Here is a 23,199-nt window from a genome sequence, read left to right as displayed (position 1 = left end):
ATATGGAACAAGACTTTTATGTGTCAAATACGGAACGATTCCGTATTATACGGAACGGTTGGCAACCCTAGAAATGTTTAGGTGCGTGCTAGTGATCACATCGGCGCCTCCATGTTAGCCTGTCATGCAGTAACGTTATGCGCAATGCTTTATAGTTTCCACACGCAGTCCACAAACTTGAAAATGCGCACATTTAATACATACATTATAACCTACATGTAATATTGAGCTGCCCGCTCATTTTAAGATGCCAATCAACATTAAAAAATTCAGGCTACGCCACTATTATAGTCAAACTCCCCAATAAGTTACATCTATTTACGAGACGTAACAGTATAAAGATAATGCCATGGTCACATTTCTAATAAGAAAAAAACAATATGCCATCAAGGCCAAATTATGACAAACAGAAAAGATTAATTCATTACATTAGTAATCGTTATAACGTAGATCTTAGTGAAACTGACTATAAAGAGATTACTTTCTTACCTTTCCTTGTGGTTCTTCTTGATATGTCGAACGAAATTTGACGTTGTGGTTGTCGTGTTGGATATTCGTGCCTTGCATATTTTGCAACTGGCAAATCTTTTTTTATAGGCACGGTCCAGTTCAAAGTCTGTATAGCCAAACGAGGCCATTTGTGGAGCTCGACTACTGTCTGCCATGTTTGGCGCGGTTTGAATTGAGCAGCGTTAAAGGCACAGATGCCGATAGTGATGCTGACGTCACAATATATATATATTTTAATTAATTGTATTGCTGTTTGTTTATTATAAGTTCAAGTCATTGTCGAGTCTTCCACTTCAAGTCAAGTCAAGTCTCAAGTAACTTGTTCTCAAGTCAAAGTCAAGTCAAGTCATTTTCGTACTTTAATCAAGCAAGTCACAAGTCCTGAAAATTGTGACTGGAGTCAGACTCGAGTCAAGTCATGTGACTCGAGTCCCCCACCTCTGGTAATAATGTCTGCTAATGTTAATAAAAGATATTAAAATGAATATCTATGTTTTACAGTGAAGAAATTATGAGTTTTCTTTCCTGAAATGTCAGCAAAACAAGTTTAAACTTGGTTCAATGAGCCTGTGTGATTATGTTGGACATGTAACAGGTTGATGAATACACATTCTCACACGGTTAACACTTCTAAAGCCTAAGAATTTGTGGATGTGTTACAGTTAATTAAAAACTTACATTTATTTACTGTATCAGTTTCACATCATAATTACAATTATTGAAAATAGCTGCTGTAGTAAGTGAATGTTGAAGACAAGTTGTTACATGTGCTTTTGATAGTGTCGAATAACTAAAATATTGTTACAGGAAATCTTTTGAGTTTCTGGCTAAAGAACAGGAAGGCAACAAAAGGACAAAAAAAAATATGCTTTATCATCTTCCTGTTTCTCATATGTACTTATTTATGCATGTAGTGAGCTGTGTTTATAATTATGTAATGTGTGTTAGTCCTTTTTCTGCTTTCAGGTTTGTATCATCATTTCTAATCTGTTTACATATGTGTGCATATGCCAATATTTAAACATTAACCTCATTTCAACAGGGCACTTCTGGAGCAGTTCTGGTCTTTCACGACAGTATCACTATATAAATGAGAGAAAGAATTGGAATGATGCTCAGAGTTACTGCAGATCGAGGTACACTGATCTGGCTACTGCAGACAACATGAATGATGTGAGCAGGCTGGTAAAAACAGTGGATGCTGGTTACAGTGGATCAGTGTGGATTGGACTGAAGAGGGGGACACAGAGTCGCTGGGGTTGGTCTATGGGAGACAATACTCTCACACAGTACAGCGGCTGGAAACCAGGGAATCCTGATGGTGAAGGAGAATGCGTCTATTTTGCCTATGGATTTTGGTTCAATCGCCCGTGCTCAACGGATCTATACTTTGTGTGCTACAATGGTGAGTATTCAGTTGGTGATCTGTTTGAATATTTAGTTTAGCTGAAAAAGAAAAGCTGCGGACTGATTCTTTTTGTGCATCTGTTTATAGAAAGCACTGGATACAACATGGTAAATGTTTGGAAAAACTGGACAGAAGCTCAGAGCTACTGCAGACAGTATCACACTGATCTGCCCACCATCCACAGCTCTGAGCAACAAAACCAGCTTTATAGTATTGTTGGGGATGGGCCATGGGTCTGGATTGGATAGAGTTGGTTATAGTGAGGAATAATGGAGGTTTCTATGGTGGTCATAGAACAGTTCAGTCATGTGATTAAGTTGGTGGTTTATCTGATTAAGAATGTATGTACTGATTATGGTTGTCAGCACATCTGCACATCACATCAGTTTAAACTTTAGTGCATATTGGAAATTATGCTGTAATTGCTGTTGCTGCCAACCCACAGAAATCATGTCAGGGAACTGTACTGCATGGAGACACATGAACTATAAGTTGTCAGTGATGAATGTATACAGTATATAAATATTTATGACAGAGTGGTGGTGGCGTAGTGGCTAAAGCACAGGGCTGTTAATCAGAAGGTCGGTGGTTCGAAACCCACGGCCACCACCATTGTGCCCTTGAGCAAGGCACTTAACTCCAGGTTGCTCTGGGGGGATTGTCCCTGTAATAATTGCACTGTAAGTCGCTTTGGATAAAAGCGTCTGCCAAATGCATAAATGTAAATAGTAGGAAAGGCACATGTAAACGCATTCAAAATACAACTACCTAAGATTAATTCAATTGAGAAGTAACTTTGAGATTTTTTACAAGGTTTATTTTAAAAGGAGGATAAATAATGAGGATGAAAATCCTTAAAACAGGCAAGTAACAAATTACACGGACACATTGATCAATATTAGCTTTCAAAATAAATTTATTCAGAAGCACCTCCTCCATTCACATCCATTCAAACAGGTTTCTATGGTGGTCATAGAACAGTCCCTCAACTTATCAGTCATGTGATGCATTAAGTTGGTGGTTTATCTGATTAAGAACGTATGTACTGATTATGGTTGTCAATACATCTATACGTCAATACATCAATTTATTCAGAAGCACCTCCTCCATGCATTCAAACAGAGCGACCTCTTTTATCCTGGTCATAATCCTGCTGCATTTCACCTTTTGAGCTAACCTTGAAGGAGACCTTCTGATGTAGTCTTAAAACCTGGAAGACAAAAAGCATTTTCAAGCAATTCAATTTTAGGTTTGTTTCTCACCAAATCTTATCATATGAAAAATTATTTATTCACTGAGGTTATATTATTTTAACTCAAGAGACTGCACACAGTAATTCTGTGGATGATTTAAATATTTTGTTATAACATGTAGGCTATGATAATTTGGTCAGATGAGAAATGTTACCCAGCTTGTATTACAGTTTAAAGATACTAAAGTAACACAAATAAATACAATATTTATTTGTTCTGCATCTGTAGAAATAATGTCTGTTCACGCTTCAGTTGGCAATCACGCGAATGGCAGAGCAACCCCCAAAAAAAACTTCATGAACTTGATATTAACCTTCTGAAACTGTAAAAATCTGCTTTTTACTTTATAAGGTATTTGTTAATCACAGTAAATATGACAGAAGAGCACATGATGACATGAAGTTGAACAACAGTGTCTCTTCCAGGAGAAATGACCAATAAACATGTAGAGACAGTGTTCAGCGTCACTCACACAAACACTAAACACCATCCGGGGAACACATGTGTAATATAAATTATGCAGTAAACATGAACTAAACTACATTAAATATAAAACACAACACCCCAATGTACATAACTGATATTAGAAATAAGAAGAAACATAACTATTCCCATAACATATAATTAAATATGATGGGTCATGCAGGGAATTGTGGGAATGCCCGATTATTGTTTTTACTGTCATTTTAACAATAATTTACTGTATAAAGTACATTTACTCTCTTTTTAAACAATGTTAAAAATTTCCATTAATTATACAGGAAAATTATACTTTTTATTATCATATTTTTGTACAAAATAATGTATTGTCTTAAAATATATAAAAAATATTACTGTATATTTTACAGTTAATATTTGTTGATCAATTAACATTTGAATTCTGTAGCATTTTTACAGTCTTTTACTGTTAAAATTACAGACATTGTTTTACAGTGGAGGTTTATGCATTTTATTCAAAGAAGTGTTTCACTTGGAAGAGCTTGATGTTGCAGCAGTGATGGACTCGGCTTGAGTGACAGTCTGTGTGAACTTCAGCTGTTGTAAAAGACTCATTCAATAATCTCTCAATAGATTACACATGAACTACAATTAAACGAAGGAAACGCTGACACTTGTAAAGAAATAAAAGTTAAAAAAAAAAATATTAGAAATGTATTTGAGTGAGAGTAAAAAAGTACCCCATGAGCCCCATGACAAGGCCCGTCTGACCCATGTCGTTTCAATCGTACCCTATCGGCCGGCCGTCGGGGCACCCCTCTCACACTGGGCCCCAGTGCGGTGTGACAAAACACTGCTGAAATTTTAAAAAGGAAGTTACATCTGAAAAAAATATAGAAAAATAAAATAAAACACTCTCCAAGCTCTCAGGCTGTAAGGAAAGTGAAGATGTCTCTGCTGCAAACTTTTATAATGATGACATTTGTCACATCTTTAAAAGGTAGAGTGTTTGTAAAGTGAAAGTAATTAAAAGATGTTGCTGTGTAAATATGTTTAGTATTAAAATAAGTGAAGTCAATGTAATGTTTTTTTCTTTTACTCTCTTTGTCTTTAAAGTGTCCAGCTCTGAAGACACACTGTTTGTGCAGACAGGAGGATCTGTTACACTGGATATACAGACACATGAACTACCAGAGTTTGATGATTTAGTCTGGATGAATGAGAAATCAGAGAATATATTCAGATATATAAGTGCAACTAAAACAGCAAGACTTCACCCTTCCTACAAGAACAGAGCGGATTTCAATACTGAAACGTTTTCTCTGACATTGAAGAACATGCAGAAGACAGACAGTGGAGTTTACACAGCCAGTGCAAGTGGAGAATTCAACATAATTGTGGCGAAACACAGAGTATCTGTTATGGGTAAGTGTGACTCTCATTTTTAAAGTAGCTATGACAAGATTAAAACATTTTTGTTCATAATGAGTTCATCTACTGTATAACTTTAATAAACTACAACATGTATTTTAGTATGATGAGTTTCATAGTAACATTTGTACAAAACAAGGATGTAATCCAGTATTGAAGACTGAGGGACCAACCGTCAAAGTTTAAGTATTTGCTGACTGAAAAACCCAAATTTATTGACCACTAATCTGAATTAATATATCAATGTCTTTACGGCCCTTTAATGAAATACATGTAAGTTTGGTCTGGTTTATACACATGGTTTTGATTGATACCTTTTCTAAATAATAAATACTGTAGCACCACTGAATCTATGTTGCAAAATCTGGTCTTAAAGTCTTTATTCATGTGTGTTTCAGATCCAGTGGAAGCTCCTGTCCTATCTGTAAACATCTGTAGCTTTACATGTAAAGGACATCATTTTACAATCAGCTCCACTTACAATAGCAGCTGTTTTCAAGAGGAAGTGAGATCATCTGGAAACTACACTCTAAGCTTGTATTGCAGTGGTGACTTTATCATCTGTAACCATAGCAACCCCGTCAGTTGGATGAATGTTACAAAGGAGATTCATGAATTTTGCACTATTAATAAAGGTGTGCACATCCCATCATTCAAACAAACCTTTCTAATACCAGAGTTTGAAAGGATAGTTCACCCACAAAATGAAAATTCTGTCATTATTTACACACGCTCATGCTGTTTTTCTAATAATCAATTAAGATCCCACAGGATTAGAAATAAATGCTGAATATTTTAATCTGAACTCTTTAATTTTGACTTTAATTCCAGTTTTTCAGTTTATTGTTTTCAGAATAAGTTTATACATTAGGATCTTCTTTGAATGGTTGCAAATGATGGGCTTTGGTTTATGTTCTGAATTATGAAATATTATTATATAAATTAAGATATAAATTACTTTAGCAATACTATACACATTCCTTTAGGATTTAGATTTTCCTATAAATAAATAAACCAAACTCTGAAAGAAACCAGTTGTTGCTGTCGTTTAATAACCCCAGTCATTCAACGTCTTTTATAAATAACACGTTTACAAATATTATTGTGCATGTTTTAGATGCAGCGTCTCCCCCTGATGATGGTGTGTCTCTGTGTCTGCTGAAGACAGTGCTGTATTCTGTATCTCTTCTGCTCATGATATCTGCAGTCATCACCGTTCACATCAGAGAGAAACAAAGAAGATCATCTAAACACACAGTCATAAGCATTGATATGACTTCTACAATTCATTCTGAGTAGCTACACTCAAGTTACACCTTTCCAGTGAGAATCTTACATGTACTTGAAATTTAGTGATGTCACCATTCATTTGCATATGCAAATAAGAACATTTATGTTACTTCACTACATAGTAAAAACCTGAACTTGTATAAGTTGAAACAAATCAAAGATGTCATGTATTGGGGGAAGATTGCTGCCATCTGGTGAAAAGAAAGAAAAATAACATGACTTGAAAATCATGTTAGGACAATAATGTTGCAGTGTAATTACAATTTTGATCAAGTTGCACATTCAGATATATATTATGACATCATCAATCTATTATTTGTCAATGTTTAGCTTTTTTTAAGTGTCAGTTGTTGCAAGAATGTTACATTATGATTACAGTCAAACTTGACCTTGTGTTACAAACAGACTGACACAGAATAATCAACAATAATAATAATAATGTCATGAAAATGATCAATTATAAACAGAAAAAACAGTAATGCACTGTGAAAATGAAATTAGTAAATTATTATAAAACAGAAGATTAACCTTGTTCTTTGTTCTGTGTGTGTGTGTGTGTGTGTGTGTGTGTGTGTGTGTGTTGTTGTTATTGTTGTTGTTGTTCTGCCTTCTGGCTGTGTTAGTCTTAACCATTTATTTCTGTATGTGTGTGTGTGTGTGTGTGTGTGTGTGTGTTTGTATGTGTGTGTGTGTGTGTGTGTGTGTGTGTTTGTATGTGTGTGTGTGTGTGTGTGTGTTTGTATGTGTGTGTGTGTGTGTGTGTGTGTTTGTATGTGTGTGTGTGTGTGTGTGTGTGTGTGTGTGTGTGTGTGTGTGTGTGTGTGTGTGTGTTTGTATGTGTGTGTGTGTGTGTGTGTGTGTGTGTGTGTGTGTGTGTGTGTGTGTGTGTGTGTGTTTGTATGTGTGTGTGCTGTATTGTGGCTGAATTCTATATTGTATTTGACAAATAAGATAAATTAAAAATAAGTTTTCTTAGTTTTTTCCATTTATTTTCTAAAATGTATTGTTATACTTTTTTTTACAATCACTTAATCACAAAATAAGGACTTGATTCGATAAGTGTGTGTGTTCAGATGGCAAGTGGAGGAAAAGTCACAAAGTTTTGTACAGCTCAGATAAAGGAAACAGTGATTTTGGTTAAAAATGACTGAACAGTATTGGAAGGCTGTTCGTGTGGTTGGGTACAGTGAGTTAAAGGGGTCATGACATGGTTTTTTTTATTGTATTATTATGTTCCCTTAGGTGCAATTATAGTATTAATATATTTTTTTTAAGAAAAACTTTTAAAATCTAGTGATTTATGACCTTTTCCCACCCTGTTTCTCATCCTCTGATTCAAACAGTCTGTTTTGGGGCGTTTTCCATTTAAGACTTCAGTGTTAACGCCCAGTGTTATGATTGGCTAACGTCAGTGCCTATGTATCAATTATTGACGCCCCAGCCAGAACAATATGCAAGTAAACTAAGTAAAAACACTGTGATTATTCATAATGAATGAAATTGCGCTTTAAAAAGTAGTTTAAAGTTTAAAATAGATTACTTACAGTTTGCGTCGTCGTTGTTCCCAGAATAGTCGGCACGGACTTATCTTTGAGCAACAGTTTTCTGGCAAAGCCAGCATCATATTGAGATTTGTTCTCAAAACAGTCATCCTTAAAATGTACAGAACAAACGCTTAAGTTAACACTGCCGTGACTGGGACGTCCGCAAAAAATAAACTGCATCCATTTTTCCCTGACGTCTGGATCTTTCGGCAGCTTATTCAGAGGTTTTGTTTGACCACAGCCAGGAACAGCACATCTGTGTGGCATCGTAATTTTCCTGTGCACAAGTAGTCTCTGTCAGAGCTCGCTGTCCATCGACTGAACACTTGTGAGGTGCACGGCGATACTGAAATGAGCGTAGTTGTCTTGCGCTTAAAGCGTAGTTATCTTGTGCTGGAGGCGGTCATATGCAAACGCTGTTACGTCACTTCTAACCGACACGTCACTTCTAACCATGAATCCAGAACGAGCTGTATTTTGAGCTTGATTAAATAAATGATTCGTTTAGAATGGGGAGGACGTCTTAAAATATTAAACTTGCAGGACGTTTTAATGATACAAAGACCTCTTATATACCAAAAGATCAAGGCAAATTTGGTTTCTCATGTCATGACCCCTTTAAAAGAATATTCCAGGTTCAAGACAATTTAATCTCAACCGATGGCATTTGTGGCATAATATTGATTACAATAAAAAAATATATTTGTAAATGTTATTAAAGGATTAATTCACCAAAAAAAAAATGAAAATTCAGTCATTGTTTACTCACCCATGTGTTGTTATAACCCTTTATGACTTTAACACAAAGGGAGAAATATTTTGCTCAGTGATGTCATTCAATGGCAGTTTATGGTGACGACCTCTTCAAACTTCAAAAGAACACAAAAGTATAATTCAGAAGTCTAATAAATTATTTCATGAGACTCGTGATTGTTATGAATGAATGCAGTAAGATTTGGTGAGAAACAAACTGAAATCGAATGTTTTATTTAATAAACATGTTCACAGGGCATTAAACAGTTAAACAGGTTAAACACTCAAGAGGTTCAAAAGATGAATACAAACTCAAGAAACAGAGAAACAGAACAAACTGAGAAAGAAAATAACAGATACAGATAAAACAATCGAATCAGTTAATACAGGTTATACTCACTGTAAATAATCCTGTTTTTACAAAAAAAAAAAAAAAAACTGGAAGCTGTGGTTGCCAGAAAAATTGTCAAAATACAAAAACATTTTTAATAAATTTATAGAACAACCTGTACATTTTACAATTTAAAACTGTTGTAATTTATATGACCACGATGGCACTATAAAGAAAAAAATAAATAAAAATCTGTTATTTAACTGCTAAAAGAACATCATAAACTAGATATTAACCTTAAAAATCTGCTTTTTACTTTATAAGATATTGTTAATCACATAAAAATTCCAGGAGCAATGACCAATAAACATGTAGAGACAGTGTTCAGCGTCACTCACACAAACACTAAACACCATCCGGGGAACATGTGTAATATAAATTATGCAGTAAACATGAACTAAACTACATTAAATATAAAACACAGCACCCCAATGTACATAACTGATATTAGAAATATGAAGAAACAACTATTCCCATAACATATAATTAAATATGATGGGTCGTGCAGAGAATTGTGGGAATGCCCGATTATTGTTTTTACTGTCATTTTAACAATAATTTACTGTATAAACCATTAATTATACAGGAAAATTATACTTTTTACATCTAAAATTTTTACAACATTTTATTGTACAAAATAATTTATTGTCTTTAAAATATACAGTAACATTTATATATATATTTTAACAGTTAATATTCGTTCATCAATTAACATTTATTTCTGTCGCATTTTTACAGTCTTTTACTGCTAAAATTACAGATTTTTTTTTACAGTGCAGGTTTATGCATTTTATTCAAAGCAACTTACAAGTGAGAAAGTACAACAGAATAACATTTACTCAAGACAAATAGATCCCATATAGTGATGGACAATAGAAGGCCTGAACCCCTTATTTTTAGTACCGATGTTCTAAAAACGTTTCAAAGGGATCCATCTTTTGCCAAACAAACACCCCCAACACCCCCTTTGACTAGACTGTTACAGACCAACACACACACTTTCCAGGAAGTGGTTTTAAAGTTTGACCTCAAGGGTTGTGAGGAATCATCAATGGAAATCTCTAATGAAATCACATTCCTCTGAGTCACAAATCTTCAGTAATTATACAATTTCAATAAATTCATTAATTTCTGTATTATTCAAACAATAGAAAAGGCATTTAACTAGAAATATATTCAGACAGACAGACCAAAAAAATCACCCTGTCAGTGCAAATCACACACTGCACAGTTATTATTGAAATCCTAAAGAAGTTACAGTAGTTTCCCATATCGACATCATAGTATATACTGTACTGATGATGCTTTTAATGCATTTCAATTCAGTTAGTGTGCCGATTCAAAGCAGGCTGAGGGTTTGCTGACAACTGCATAAATGGTGTTATCAGTTTCAGACATCAAGGGTTTTGAGTGCTTTTGAATGGCACAGTAGACAGTGACTGGTTTGTCTGGGTCGCTCTTCTGAAATGAAGAGAAACTATATTTTAACAATGTTACTGTGATTGATTTTAACTGATATGTTACCTGATACCTCTAAGATGCAGCATTTACTGTGTCCTGGTGTGTGATTTGTACCATTGGAAGTCACATTTTAGAACTTTATCATATGAATGGTTTTCACTTATGATGGTCTTTAAAGGTATTTATTTAACAGTAATTGTCAAATAAGTTTTTACCTGATTCATAGAGTCAGGATTGGGTGTGGTCAGGTTGGTTTCCAAAGTAACACATGGCTGCGCTCCTGCAGTATCGTACACAGTTTTAGGATTTTCTGATTTCTGCAGCATCTCCTGTGGCTTTTGTGTCTTGTAGTCCTCCTGCAGAAGGTCCAATCAAAGTGTCATGAATGCTTCTTAGCCCTTTGGGCTGAAATTACATTTCAGTGTTCATGCTCTTTATATTTACGTATACTCCGTTTTCACCTAGGCTAGATCTAATTTTCAATATACTTACATACGATCTATAAATGTAAGAAATGCTGCTAACTTGTTTAATAGGAATAGACAGCATTTTACAGGAATAATAATAAATCTTAATATGAAGCTTACCGTAACTTCTGCATAAACTGTATTTTCACCTTCTTGGGGATCTAAGAAGTTAAGAAAAGATAAAAATACTTGTAAATTTCAAATCTAAAAGAAAAAAATATTCTTCAACTTGTCAGAATATCTTAATCTTTCATTAAAACTGCTTTATCTGACAGCTACAAGTGTACAATGTACATTCTCAGTAGTTTAGTGGAGTAAGTTTATGTTTAATTAGAATATGATTAGTGTAACAGTCTGAAAGACAATGACTGGACTGCACTCTAGCTCTCTCTCTCTCTGGCTAACTACACACACAACCAACAAGTGTGGGGTGAATGGCTATCCTTATGAGGAACTCTCCAGTCAACATAATGATTTTTATACTGTATGAGAGCTATAGATTCTGATCCCATAACCCTCACCAAAAACTTTCTGCATTTTAAAATAAATAAATAATTTATCTAAACAATTTGTAATTATGGGAAATTTCTGTTATAATACCACTTGTTATTGCATACTACTCCTCTCTACTCTCTCTCTCTCTCTCTCCACACACACGTGCATCCTATGAGGACTCTCCATCAACATAATGATTTTATTCTGTTTGAACTATAGATTATATCCATAACCCTCACCAAAACTCTGCATTTAAATAAATAACTTTATTAAACAATTTGAATTATGGGAAATTCGTATAAACCACGTTATTGCATAATACCCTTTATTACCAGTTTCTAACCTACACACACACACACACACACACACACACACACACACACACACACACACACACACACACACGGGCGGGTTTACGATTTCTGAGGCCCCAAGCATCCAACCATGCCAGGGCCCCAATTTGAAAATGTTTGCTTAAAAAATTACATCAAATGTATTTTAAATCCTAATTTTAAATTCATCCTATCAGCCATTGTAGTCAAGTGCATTCAAAATGTTTAATGAAATAAAAATCTTGTTAAAGATAATTAATGCATGTTTCCAGTTTTTCCACAATACAGTGATAAAAAAAACAATATTTACCTACATATATTTTGACAAAAAAAATGTTTTTCTTTTATGTGCAAAACCTACAACTTCACCCAGTAACATTTTGGAATTCAGTTGTTATTTATTAATTTTATAACCCAACAATTATGTATTGTTGTCCAGTTTGTCATTATAATATGATACAGTATTATTATTACTTTGAGGATTTGTTGTATACAATACTAATATATTCCTGTCTTATTTACTGTCACCTGGAGCTTATATTCTGATGCTGATGCTGTATTTTATGCAAGCATTGTAGGCTTTGTTCGTGTTGTAACAATAAACATACAAGGAACGGCATCCTCTCTGCACACTAGAGCAGAAGGGAAAAAAACATTGCCGCTGAAACTTTACTTGTTGCAGAACAATCTGGAATAATGTTAAACATGGCAACAGTCCCCTCTTTGCAACCTGAATTTATTTAGAACGTTAAATCTTTGTGACACCTGTATAAAAAAATAAAAAAAAAACAAGCAAAAAATCTAGACAGTGCAACGACTGATACAGAACGCAGGTGTCTGGGAATGCATTTGAACTTGACACAGTGTCTAAAAATGTGCCAGTCCTCTGTCAGACACTGAAGAAACAGGGAGACGGGGTGCAGCATGTATAGACGTTCATCCAGTGTGTTAATACAGGAAAATAATGGAAAAACAGAGCACACGCAGGCAAAAACACATTAGGTGTGAACGGCCCCTTGCTCATCCGTTCGCACCTATCTGTGAGTGAGAGCGCGTGCGCGAAACAAGATTGGATGGCCTATATGGTTGTTTTTCTTCATAAATTAAAAACCCGAACCCTACTTAATCTCACCTGTTCCGACCCCGGCGGCTTCTAACGTGAACCGCTCTGAGCGCTGACAACAGAACATCATGTCACCCCTCAAGCATTATTTTGCTGAGCTTTCCTACCGGGACGGGGGCCCCACCGACATCCGGGGCCCCACGCAATTGCCCTTATGGTCTGGAATGAAAGGAATTTTTGTTCCATATTTTCAACTAATGTTTATGAACAGCATATGTTGCATGACACAGACACACATTTTTACTCATGCCACAGTTATAAAAAAATATTTGGAAACACGTTTACAGATATTATACATATAATGGAAGCCTAACAGAAAAGTATGGAGGCCCAAACCTGCATAAATAATACATACATAAATGTAATAATAAAAAAATAAATACTTTATTCCTCTATTATTTTGTATATTTTTATTTTTAAATGTATTTTTATTCTTTTTAACTTTTATTTATTCATTTATTTTGCATATTTTTTTTATTTATGTGTTAATTTATTTTTTATATTTATTTATTCCCACATATATTTATTTCCATATTTATATATATATATATATTTATTTATACATGTATTTATTTTTACTTTTCTGTGTGCAACATGGGAATGAGGGAGGCGGTCCTTGCGGAGCTCCAGTGCATCATTGGTTAAGAGCTCAATAGTACTTATCGGAAGCAGATGGACGTCCCACCTTAGCACCCTTTGACTCCCACAGATTTTGAATATGCAGGGGACGTTTTGCAGAGAGTTTAACAATCCAGTATGTGCTTCGACATTCATACCGGCATACAGCTCTATATATCTATAAGCACCTCTAAATAAACGAAACATTTGATGCGTGGTTATCGACTTCATTCGCAAGTTGCGCAACTCTCTAGATATATGTGAAGCGTCAGCTGTAGATTATTATTATTTTTTTTTTTTTATTGCAGAACTTATATATACATACATACATAAACGATCAGGGAAATTAAGCATGGTTGTATCTTTTACAATGAACAATCATAACATCAGAAAACAATATTATGGATTTGCGGACATCAAAATATGAAGTTATATACACAGAAAAAAAAAAGAAAAGAAAAGCATAAGGTTAAATCATGTAATTTATGAAACTTGCTCATTTTGTGGATTTGTTGAAGAAACAGCTCCCCATTTATTTTGTGATTTTAGTATAACCAATAAATCTTGTATTGACTTAAGCTCTTATGTTTTTAGCCCCACAAATAGCTATAGTTTACACAATATGGCTATGACCTAACGTCACATTAAAACAAGTCAAGAGTAATCGAGCACACGCATCAATAAGCCAATGGTAAGCAGGACCCGCCCACATCATTATCATACAAGAGACATAAATGTAAGAATAAATACAAAAATAAATAAATGTGGGAATATTTAAATATAGAAATAAATACATGTGGGAATAAATAAATTTAAAAATAAATGAATGCATAAATAAATAATAATAAAAAACAAAAGAAAGAATAAAAAGAGAAAATAATAAAAGGGGAAAAAGTCATACAAAAATAAATGTATTTATTATTTGTTTTATCAAGACATTTATTCCTTTATTTATTTTCTTATTATTACATTTATTTATTTACGCATTTATTTATTATTTCTGCCTGTTTTGTCCTCTATAGAAAAGCAGGTGATGTTTTAAAAGCAGAATTAATCTTGTATTGTATTTGTGTTAAAGCACCTAAATAAATGGTTTTATTATAATGGTTCCAAGAAATGTTGTTGCTTGTAACAAACAAGCTGTGAATTTGGTTAAAACTTTTGACGTAATTGACATCATGCCACAGATGCTGTGTACATAGAAACAGAGTTTAAATTAACCTTTAATATCCCTTTGAATAATTACAATTTTAGCTATGAAGGTTAGAGGTCACTTCCTAATCTGATCAGTTACAAAAACATTATTTTAAAAGGTTTAATTAGAGCACTTCATTTCTATCTGGAAGATTTGCAGACTTGAGTGAGATTTAAGATGGCATTTATTTGATGAATATAAAACAGAAAAGTAATGTCTCTCTTTGGCGTAGGCCCTGTCTGGCGGTCCAAAGAAATTGTACTTGGAACAGTCATATCCTGCTGGAGATAGGAGGCAGGGGCAAGGAGCCTACCCCCATGCAGGACGGGACACAACTGGTGGTGGTGGAGGTTGCCGTGTTAGCACACTGAAACAGCAATGTGATAGATTGTGAGCAGACTTATAAAGCAATGGCTTACCCAGCTAATGGTGTGATGATGTACATCTGCTATTCTGCCCGCTAGAACAATGCTGCGCCTACATTTCTATCAGGAAGACTCGCAGACTTGAGTGAAATTTAAGATTACATTTATTTGATGAATATAAAACAGAAACGCCTGCCCACAAAAGAGTGAGAAAGTAGAATACTACCCCCAAAAGAGACGATCCAGTCAGGTACGAACCAGAAAAGAGATGTGAACACCTAGATTTGACATGAAATATGCAACATCTCTGGCATGGTTGTGCAATACCTTTGAAATAGGAAAAGCCGTGCAATAGAAAATTCATGCATGTTTTTTTTTTGTTAGAATTATGTCCTTTTTTTTTTTTGTCCTTGAGTGCAATTTTGGGCACTTCATTGAGGGCCCTGGTTGTGCAAAATCTTTGCCAAAGACAAACAACGTGGTATGCGGCCCTACGTTAGTCCGGCGTTTCTGTGCAGTTTCTTTGTTGAAAGATAAACAATATTTGATTATGAAAAAGGGAAGTGTTGTTTGAGGCAGTGGGGATTTCTTTAAGACTGCAAGGGAAGCTCAGCTTCCCCTATAATGTCAAAAAAAATAATGGTCAAATATGTACTATTGTGTAAACAATTTATTGACTAAAAATGCGTTAGAACACGTTCATCTCGAAGACGAGTTTGTTCAGAATCAGCTACATTACATATAGCAGGTCGGCTGACTCGATTTACTTCTCATACATTCCCGTGAGCGTCAGTGCATTTCCCTGTTGAAGCTGAGCGTCCATTGACTTCAATGGGGCTGCTCTGAACAGTTTTTTCAGTGCTCCGAAAATAGACGGTCATTGGATAAATGCTGCGATTATGTCTCGCCCACGGACGCTCAGCGTCTCTGGGGGTGAATGAGGAGTGGGCTGGCCCGGACTCCGGGCTTCGCGTGATGATTGGAGGATCTGTCGAAAGACTGCATCTCCTTTTGATTGACAGCTAATCTGTACTATAAGAAGTCACTGAAGCTATTTCAAGCTCAGTCCCATCGTGGATTTCTCAAGTGTAGTCGAAAGACAAACTGCTGCAACCTATTTCTTTATATTTGTTTGGCGAAATTGCTAGTCAATTTGCATAATACATTTCACACAATTATACACCACATTCCTTGTTTCAGTTTTACCAAGTTTAATATATTTTGTTTTAGAGCGTTCGCTCGTTCGTTCGCTCATTCATTCATTCATACAGTAGGCTAGGCTAGCGTCGTGACGGGTGAAACTGCGCACGATGGCAGACGGTGCTAATATTGTCGACCTGATTTTGGCGAAGCCATTTGAAAGTCTTCCTTATGAGGAAAAAATTAGAATTAAACAGCAGGGCAGATCAACACCTAAGATTGATTTAGTGCAAAAAATAGGGAAAAATAACAGGTCTTTTCAGCTCTCCTGGTATGACAAAGTTAGCTGGCTGACTGGAAGTGCTGTGACAAATAAAATGTACTGCTGGCCATGCCTCTTGATGAAACCATCTCACTGGATGTGTTGTTTGGTCAAAAGTGGGGTTTGGAGATCTGTCTAACTTTGACAGGGCATATAAAAGACATGAAAAGAGCAATGAACATGTGAGTGCATGTGCAAGATTAAGTTGCATGGGCAGGATCAGGGTTGAGCATGCAATCAATGAAGGTGCTCGCATTCAAGTGACTAAACATAATGAAACAGTCAAACAAAACAGGGCCTTCCTAAACCGCCTTATTGATGTAACATCCTTGCTTGGCCGACAGGAGCTGTCATTTAGGGGACATGATGAGAGTAGTGAATCATCCAACAAGGGAAATTACAGGGAGTTCACAGAAACATTATCTAAATATGACTCTGTACTGTCCACACAATTAGAGTCCTCAACTGTGTTTTCTGGTATGTCCCATACTATTCAAAATGACTTGATCTCTGCTCTTGCAGCCACCATTTCTGATCAGATCAGAGATGAAATTCAGGATGCTCCCTTTTTGGATGGCAGGTGGATGAAACAACTGATATATCCTGCCGTGCCCAACTCTCTGTCATTGTTCGCTATGTGGATAGTGCAGGTAAAATTCAGGAGCTTTATTGGATTTTTTGATGTTTCTGGAGGGCGAGATGCTCAGTCCGTTTTTGATGTTTTAAATGAGAACATGCAGGCCTACAATTTTAAGGATAAGCTTGTGGCACAGACCTATGATGGGGCTGCTGTCATGGCTTCAGCACTCAATGGTCTGCAGGCCAAAGTGAAAGCAATAGCCCCAAGTGCAATGTTTGTGCATTGCTATGCACACAGACTGAATCTGGTGCTGTCACAGGGGCTAAATGCTTGCCTGAGTGCAGAATTTTTTTGCATCACTCTCTGGGTTTGGCACATTTTTTTCAAAATCCACAAAGAGGACGTCTTTTCTGGAGTCTGCAGGCTGTTCAAGGTTGCCCAGAAACGCCCTACTCGATGGAATTTCACATCACGGATAGTGAGCACTGTGGCAAACAATTATGATGGCCTCCTGCAGACATTTGAAACATCATTGCAGACACGACAATTGATGATGATACACTGGATTGTGCCAAAGGCTTTCTGAGGAAACTGGAGGATTTTGAGTTTGTGTTCATGTTGTACACATATGAACAAATCTTCACTGAGACTGATGTGGTCTTTGATGTTGTCCAGCAGAGGGCTGATGGATGTTTTTACTGCAAGAAAAGAATTGAATCTCTTCTTGCATTTGTCAAAGAGAAAAGGTCAGAGGGGCTTTCCAAGCTGTTTATGCCAAAACAGCAGATCTCACATCAGACCCACGAGATGAGCCCATGAGAAAGCCTGCCTGACCCAATTGCAGGATCCCCAAGAGCACTACAGAAATCTCTACATGGCCATCCTTGATAACATCTTGGAGCAGATTCCTCAACGTTTTTCAAATTTGGAAAGTATGCTCTTCTTAGAATTAGTCAATCCAGGGAAATTTGATGACATGAGACAAGAATTTCCAGAGGAGGCCTTCCAAAGTGTCCTGAAAAGTTATGGCCATCACTTTGATTCAGGGAGACTGAGGTCTGAACTTCAAGTCCTGTATTCAGATCAGGACTTGCAGGGTAACAGGGGAAAGCTGTGTGATTACTTGGTGTTCCTCAAAGACATGGAGTTGGACAGTGCAATGCCTCAGCTTTACAAACTGTTCTCATTAGTGGCAACAATTGGAGCTACATCTGCAGGTGTAGAAAGGAGCTTCTCCTGTTTAAAGCATCTCAAGTCCTAACACAATGGGCCAAGGTCGTTTAAGCAGCCTAGCTCTGCTGGCCAATGAGAAGACACTGGTCAAGTCACTGGAAAAGACGCCTAGTTGGTACGACAGAGTCACAGTGCATTTTCTCGAAAAGGAACGTAGGGCAGAATTTACTTTTAAATAAGTTTATAATGTAGGCCGAAAATGAGCTTCCCCTCTTTGAAAGACCAGCAGCCGCCACTGGTTTGAGGTATCTTTGCCAAAAGGTGAACAACATGCGTAAAGCCATACGATAAATGCTGACTTTGCGTGCAATCTCTTCGTTAAAAGAAAACATTTGATTATGAAAACCCTCTGACGAGGGAAGAGTTGTTTGAGATATATTTGCCCGAAAGGTGAACAACATGCGTAAAGCCATACGATAAATTGCGACGTTGCATGCAATACCCTGTTGAGAGATATCCCATTATAGTGTGAGCTTTCCAGTGAGGGAAAGATTGCTTGAGCAATACCTATAAAAAGGAACCATGCTTGAGATTATGGAAGCCCTGGCGACGAGGACATAGTTATGCGCTATCCTTGCGAACAGTGGGCATGCTTGATTTGAATCATTGTGTAGGGAAGGATGTGCTGGGAGAGCAACTAACCACCACCAGATAGGCATTAAAACTTATGGCTGATGGAGAGTTGAGCTTGTTTGATGATTTGGGCTAGGTCGACTATATTTCAGGTAGGATTAAGAAGACCAGTGGCTGAGCATCTTGACAGTGGACTCTAGTATACCTTGAAGAGTGGCAGTAGAAGCTGCTCCGATGCAAAAGGAATACCCAGAGAAGACATGATGGGAGAGACCATAATGTTTTAACCAGTGGTGCTACATGGGGGCTAGGGATGGAGTGATGAATGGGGAGGAAATTTAAGATGTCTAGTGTGAAAGCAAAAGGAAATGAACATGCACGGAAAATAGTGTACTGTGTGATTGGCAGGAGAAGGAATAGTGGGCCCAGGTGATGTAGTAGGGAGTGTGGACCGGGCAAGTCCTTTCTGCATGAGAGTTGGAGTGGAAATTAAATGGGGTAGTAAGGAGGGGCTTAATTCAGCAGGTCTAAGAGGGGTGGCAAGGTATTTTTTTTTTCATGGCATGATCTGTGGAACTCCTGGAAGCGAAACGAGGGAAGTAGTAAAATCCAGGAATGTATCTGGCTAAGATAATGAAGTTGCAGGAAATGCTTTGCCATGTCAGAAGTCTCATAAGGGACATGATGGTTCGTGGAGGACTGGCCTTTATTGATTATAGTGAAGACTGCGGAATTGTCGCAAAACTACGACGTGTTTGCGTGTCCAAAGGGAACCCCATATAACGCTAGCCATGATGATGGGATGATGATTTCAAAGAGAGCAGATGGAGCGTAGGAAGCTATATTGAAACATTTGTCTGGCCATTTCCCTGTGAACCATGATCCTAGAAAATAACCCCCGAATCATATGGGGGGAGCAGCATCCGTGAAAAGGGACATGTCATCCGGACATTCACAGCAGCCATCTTCGATTGATATGTAGGAGAGGTTGTCTACGGAATGAGCTAGTGTGAAGAGGCGGGAAACGAAGGAGCGGCCTTGAGGAATGATGCGCATGGCAAAATTGAGGTGGCCTAATAGAGACAAGATATCGCGTTATGAGACCAAAACTGACCGGAGAAGATGTGCAAATAGACCTGATCCTGTCAAGTTTCTTTAGGCAGGGAAGCTTGCGTGTTTAGAGAATAAAGCGTGATGCCTAGAAATTCCAGAGACATGGCCCATGTTTTTTATATTTTTTATTATTAGCTTGTTAAACCAGCAGACCATGCATGGTCCATGATATGCAGCTCCATTGAGCTCCATTTGTATGACCTGATCATATAGGTAAAATGCATTACGCTGGTAATTAAATCATTTGATGAAAAAGGGAACGCAGAGTGAAGCCTACCGCTAGGTGTCAGAGGCGCGCCACAATAGTGGTGCTTCCGATGAGAACGTGGGAGTAAGAAAGCGCTGCGTTTTAAGGAGCGGCATTATTGCGCCCCTGGAGGGGCTCGGGTAGGGAACGCCACACAAAATGTTGTACTGAACTAAATAAGTTATTTATTTCACTAAGGACCCTTTCAGAAGACTTTAGTGAAGGCTAACTGTGATGCCATGCTCCCTCAGAGTGCCCACATCATGAGTTCTGTCTTTCCTATGAGTAGGGCATAGGGATGATAAAGTGTATTGGAAAGCACCAGCTACGTGATTTAGAGCGAAGGCAACCAACAAAACAGGGATATCTTACTGAATGGAGTGATAGGACCCTGTACAATAAGCACTGTACAGGATTACATGCCTGAATAATGAACTTAATTGCCCGATGGGGAACACTCGGGCATGCAACACGGTGAATGACATGCGAGTGTACCTTGACCGAGTTACCCTCATGTGATCACGCTGTGAATGCATGATTGCCTGCCATTACTATGAGAGCGAATGCGCTGTTGAAATGAAATACCGGCTTTTGATATTGATGCAGATGTGTCATGATGAATAGACAGCATGGAAACAGAAGGCCTAGACCCATGACTAAATCTGAATTAATTTGATGGAGATCTGGAATTGAATGAGATATGTCTGAAGATCCGGGTTTGCTGGTTATTTACTCCCCATGGGTTTTGATGCGGCAGACGTTGAGATGAAGTGACGACGTCGTTGGAAAGGGAAGGTGGGCTTCCAGAGATGTTCAGTGCACTGGTACTCCTGTGGGCTGGAGAGGTCGGAACATGTCTATTATGATTCCAAGAGTGCATGATCCCACTGAGAATCCGGAAATTTGCAGACGTCTGTTGCGGCGAAGACTGCTGATTCTGGATAAAAGGTATAGGAGCAGTGAATAAGTCCATGTCCATGCTGGATGTTAGCTTGTCAGAGAGCGAATTGGACTCGACATAAGACAGTGCTATAGAATGATGTTGGTGTGTTAGCACACTGAAATAGTGATGGGTCGTTCGCAAAATAGTCGGCTGAATGTTGGGAGCCTAATTCATATCAGAAGAGCCAAATCTATTTATAAAAATATTTAAAAAAATTAAGATATGGATAATCAAAAGATTTAAATGAATAGAATTAACTAATTCAAAGAACAAAAAAATAAACAAAATAATATAGGCCTAAATGCTCAAACGCACAAACATTCGTTATGACTGTCTGCTCCGACTAACAGCCTCACCTGCTGTTCCTGTCAATCAGACACACGCAGTGTTAACCAATGAACCAATGATGTGTGAGGGAGGGCGGAGCCAATTCACCAACAGACTGTGTCTCGTTTCGAAGGCTGTGTGCTAGGTAGGACACGTCTTTTGAAGGCTGCAGTATACAGAGTGTCCTCCTTTAAACAAGTCTCGTTTAACCGAGACAGCCTTCGTAGGACAAACGGAAACAGAATGTATCATGGTTGCTATGACAGCACGCCACACTTTAACAAGCGCGAGCACTTTGAGTGAGAAGGGATCAAAGTCCCTTTAGAAGGGAGTGTATGAGGTATATTTTAGGAGAGTTATAATGATGCAAAGAGAAAAAAAATACATTTTATAGGTGTACTTTTAGACTAAAACTTTATTTTAATTATATATTACTATAATTATACATACTATATACTCTGCACCCATCTCAAGTCAAGTCAAGTGGTTTTTATTGCTACTGAAGTACTTCAACTTGGGAATTAACATTACTTGCATTTGAAAATCATTTTTATGTGATCATTGGCGTAATTTTATTTAGACATTTCCGTTGAAGCAAAGAATTGTGGGTTGTGAGTGCCCACGAAGGATACACCTCATGCATCCTCCGAATTCCTGTGAAAGGAGGTTGCATTCAAAGTGTCCTACTCGCTTTTCTGAAACGAGACAGCCTTGATGACGTATGCAGCCATCAAATGCGTCCTCCGGAGGACGCATCCTTCCAAACGAGACATAGTCACACACTTAGCAGCCGAGGACTGCTGAGAAAGTGGAACAGCTGGAAAGTGGAAAATGAGTCGGAAGCAAAGTAGCATTTGGAGGCATTTTAATAATGTAGACAATGTTAGAGCACAGTGAAGAATTTGCCAAAACAAAATCTCATATAAAGCCGGTTCTACGCACAACCTACACCGGCATATGCGAACTGCGCACCCTAATAATTTAATTAGAATTGTTTTAACGGCAATCATAGTCAAACTATCGTAAACTGTTTGCCTTAAAAATACACACACATTTTTTTTAAAGAGCCGTTTGGGAGCCAAAAGAGCTGGAATGCCCATCACTTCACTGAAACAGCAATGTGATAGATTGTGAACTTATAAAGCAATGGCTTACATGTGATTGGCTAGGAATTACCCAGCTAATACTGCAATGATGTACAGCTGCTAGTCGTCCCGCTAGAAATACGCTGCGCTTACATTTCTTGCAAAGACTGTAAAAAGTGGTGTGAATGCTTCTCTAAAGACTTATTGTTTAAATGTTAAAAATTATGAAAAAGAAACATTATAAATTAATTGTATGAATTTACTATTAATTATAACAGTCATTCACCTTTTTATATTGTAAAAACAACACAATGTGAAGAGCCTTTTTCTTTTGTAATCATATAAATAAACCAATTTCATTGCATAATTTTTTTTTCATCTTTGGGGAGTAAACTCCTTTATCAACTAGTTTAATTCGATAAAGAAATATCAGTTGCATACATGTTGATATTATGGTACTAAAATAAAAATGTCTCTTTGAAGAGTTTTTATGTTTAAACAATTTTGAAACTGATTTCTTCTGTAAAAATAGCAAAAAGGAAAGAGCAGTTATGTGCAAAGG

The 23,199-nt window shown here is 37.0% G+C and overlaps 1 protein-coding gene and 1 long non-coding RNA gene across 3 annotated transcripts; one reads left to right on the top strand and one right to left on the bottom strand.

Moving 5' to 3' along the window:
- The first annotated feature begins 1,420 nt into the window (after positions 1-1,420).
- Positions 1,421-7,679, top strand: LOC127642388 (uncharacterized). 2 transcript variants are annotated; one of them, XM_052125002.1, is made up of 5 exons: positions 1,421-1,476; positions 1,553-1,915; positions 4,726-5,034; positions 5,439-5,675; positions 6,158-7,679. In XM_052125002.1, the coding sequence occupies exons 2-5, from the start codon at positions 1,675-1,677 to the stop codon at positions 6,337-6,339; spliced, it is 969 nt and encodes a 322-aa protein (XP_051980962.1). In that variant the 5' UTR covers positions 1,421-1,476; positions 1,553-1,674; the 3' UTR covers positions 6,340-7,679. The 2 variants fall into 2 exon arrangements, with proteins under 2 accessions (XP_051980962.1, XP_051980963.1); XM_052125003.1 differs by lacking the exons at positions 1,421-1,476; positions 1,553-1,915 and adding an exon at positions 4,045-4,609.
- A 619-nt stretch (positions 7,680-8,298) lies between these two features.
- Positions 8,299-11,185, bottom strand: LOC127642390 (uncharacterized). The gene is made up of 3 exons (XR_007970348.1): positions 11,067-11,185; positions 10,695-10,835; positions 8,299-10,479 (listed from the first exon to the last, which is right to left on the bottom strand). It is a non-coding gene; the product is annotated as an uncharacterized LOC127642390 (long non-coding RNA).
- Between the last annotated feature and the right edge of the window lie 12,014 nt (positions 11,186-23,199).

Source organism: Xyrauchen texanus, unplaced genomic scaffold (assembly GCF_025860055.1).
Source record: "Xyrauchen texanus isolate HMW12.3.18 unplaced genomic scaffold, RBS_HiC_50CHRs HiC_scaffold_588, whole genome shotgun sequence".
NCBI classification, from domain to species: Eukaryota; Metazoa; Chordata; class Actinopteri; order Cypriniformes; family Catostomidae; genus Xyrauchen; species Xyrauchen texanus.
Note: the sequence above shows the minus strand (reverse complement) of the source record. Positions and strands in the feature narration are given on the sequence as shown.

Coding starts and splice junctions, on each gene's coding strand:
- LOC127642388 (XM_052125002.1), top strand. CDS start 1,675: ATGAATGATGTGAGCAGGCTGGTAAAAACAGTGGATGCTGGTTACAGT. Junction 1,916..4,725: donor ATACTTTGTGTGCTACAATG/GTGAGTATTCAG, acceptor TTGTCTTTAAAG/TGTCCAGCTCTGAAGACACA. Junction 5,035..5,438: donor ACACAGAGTATCTGTTATGG/GTAAGTGTGACT, acceptor TGTGTGTTTCAG/ATCCAGTGGAAGCTCCTGTC.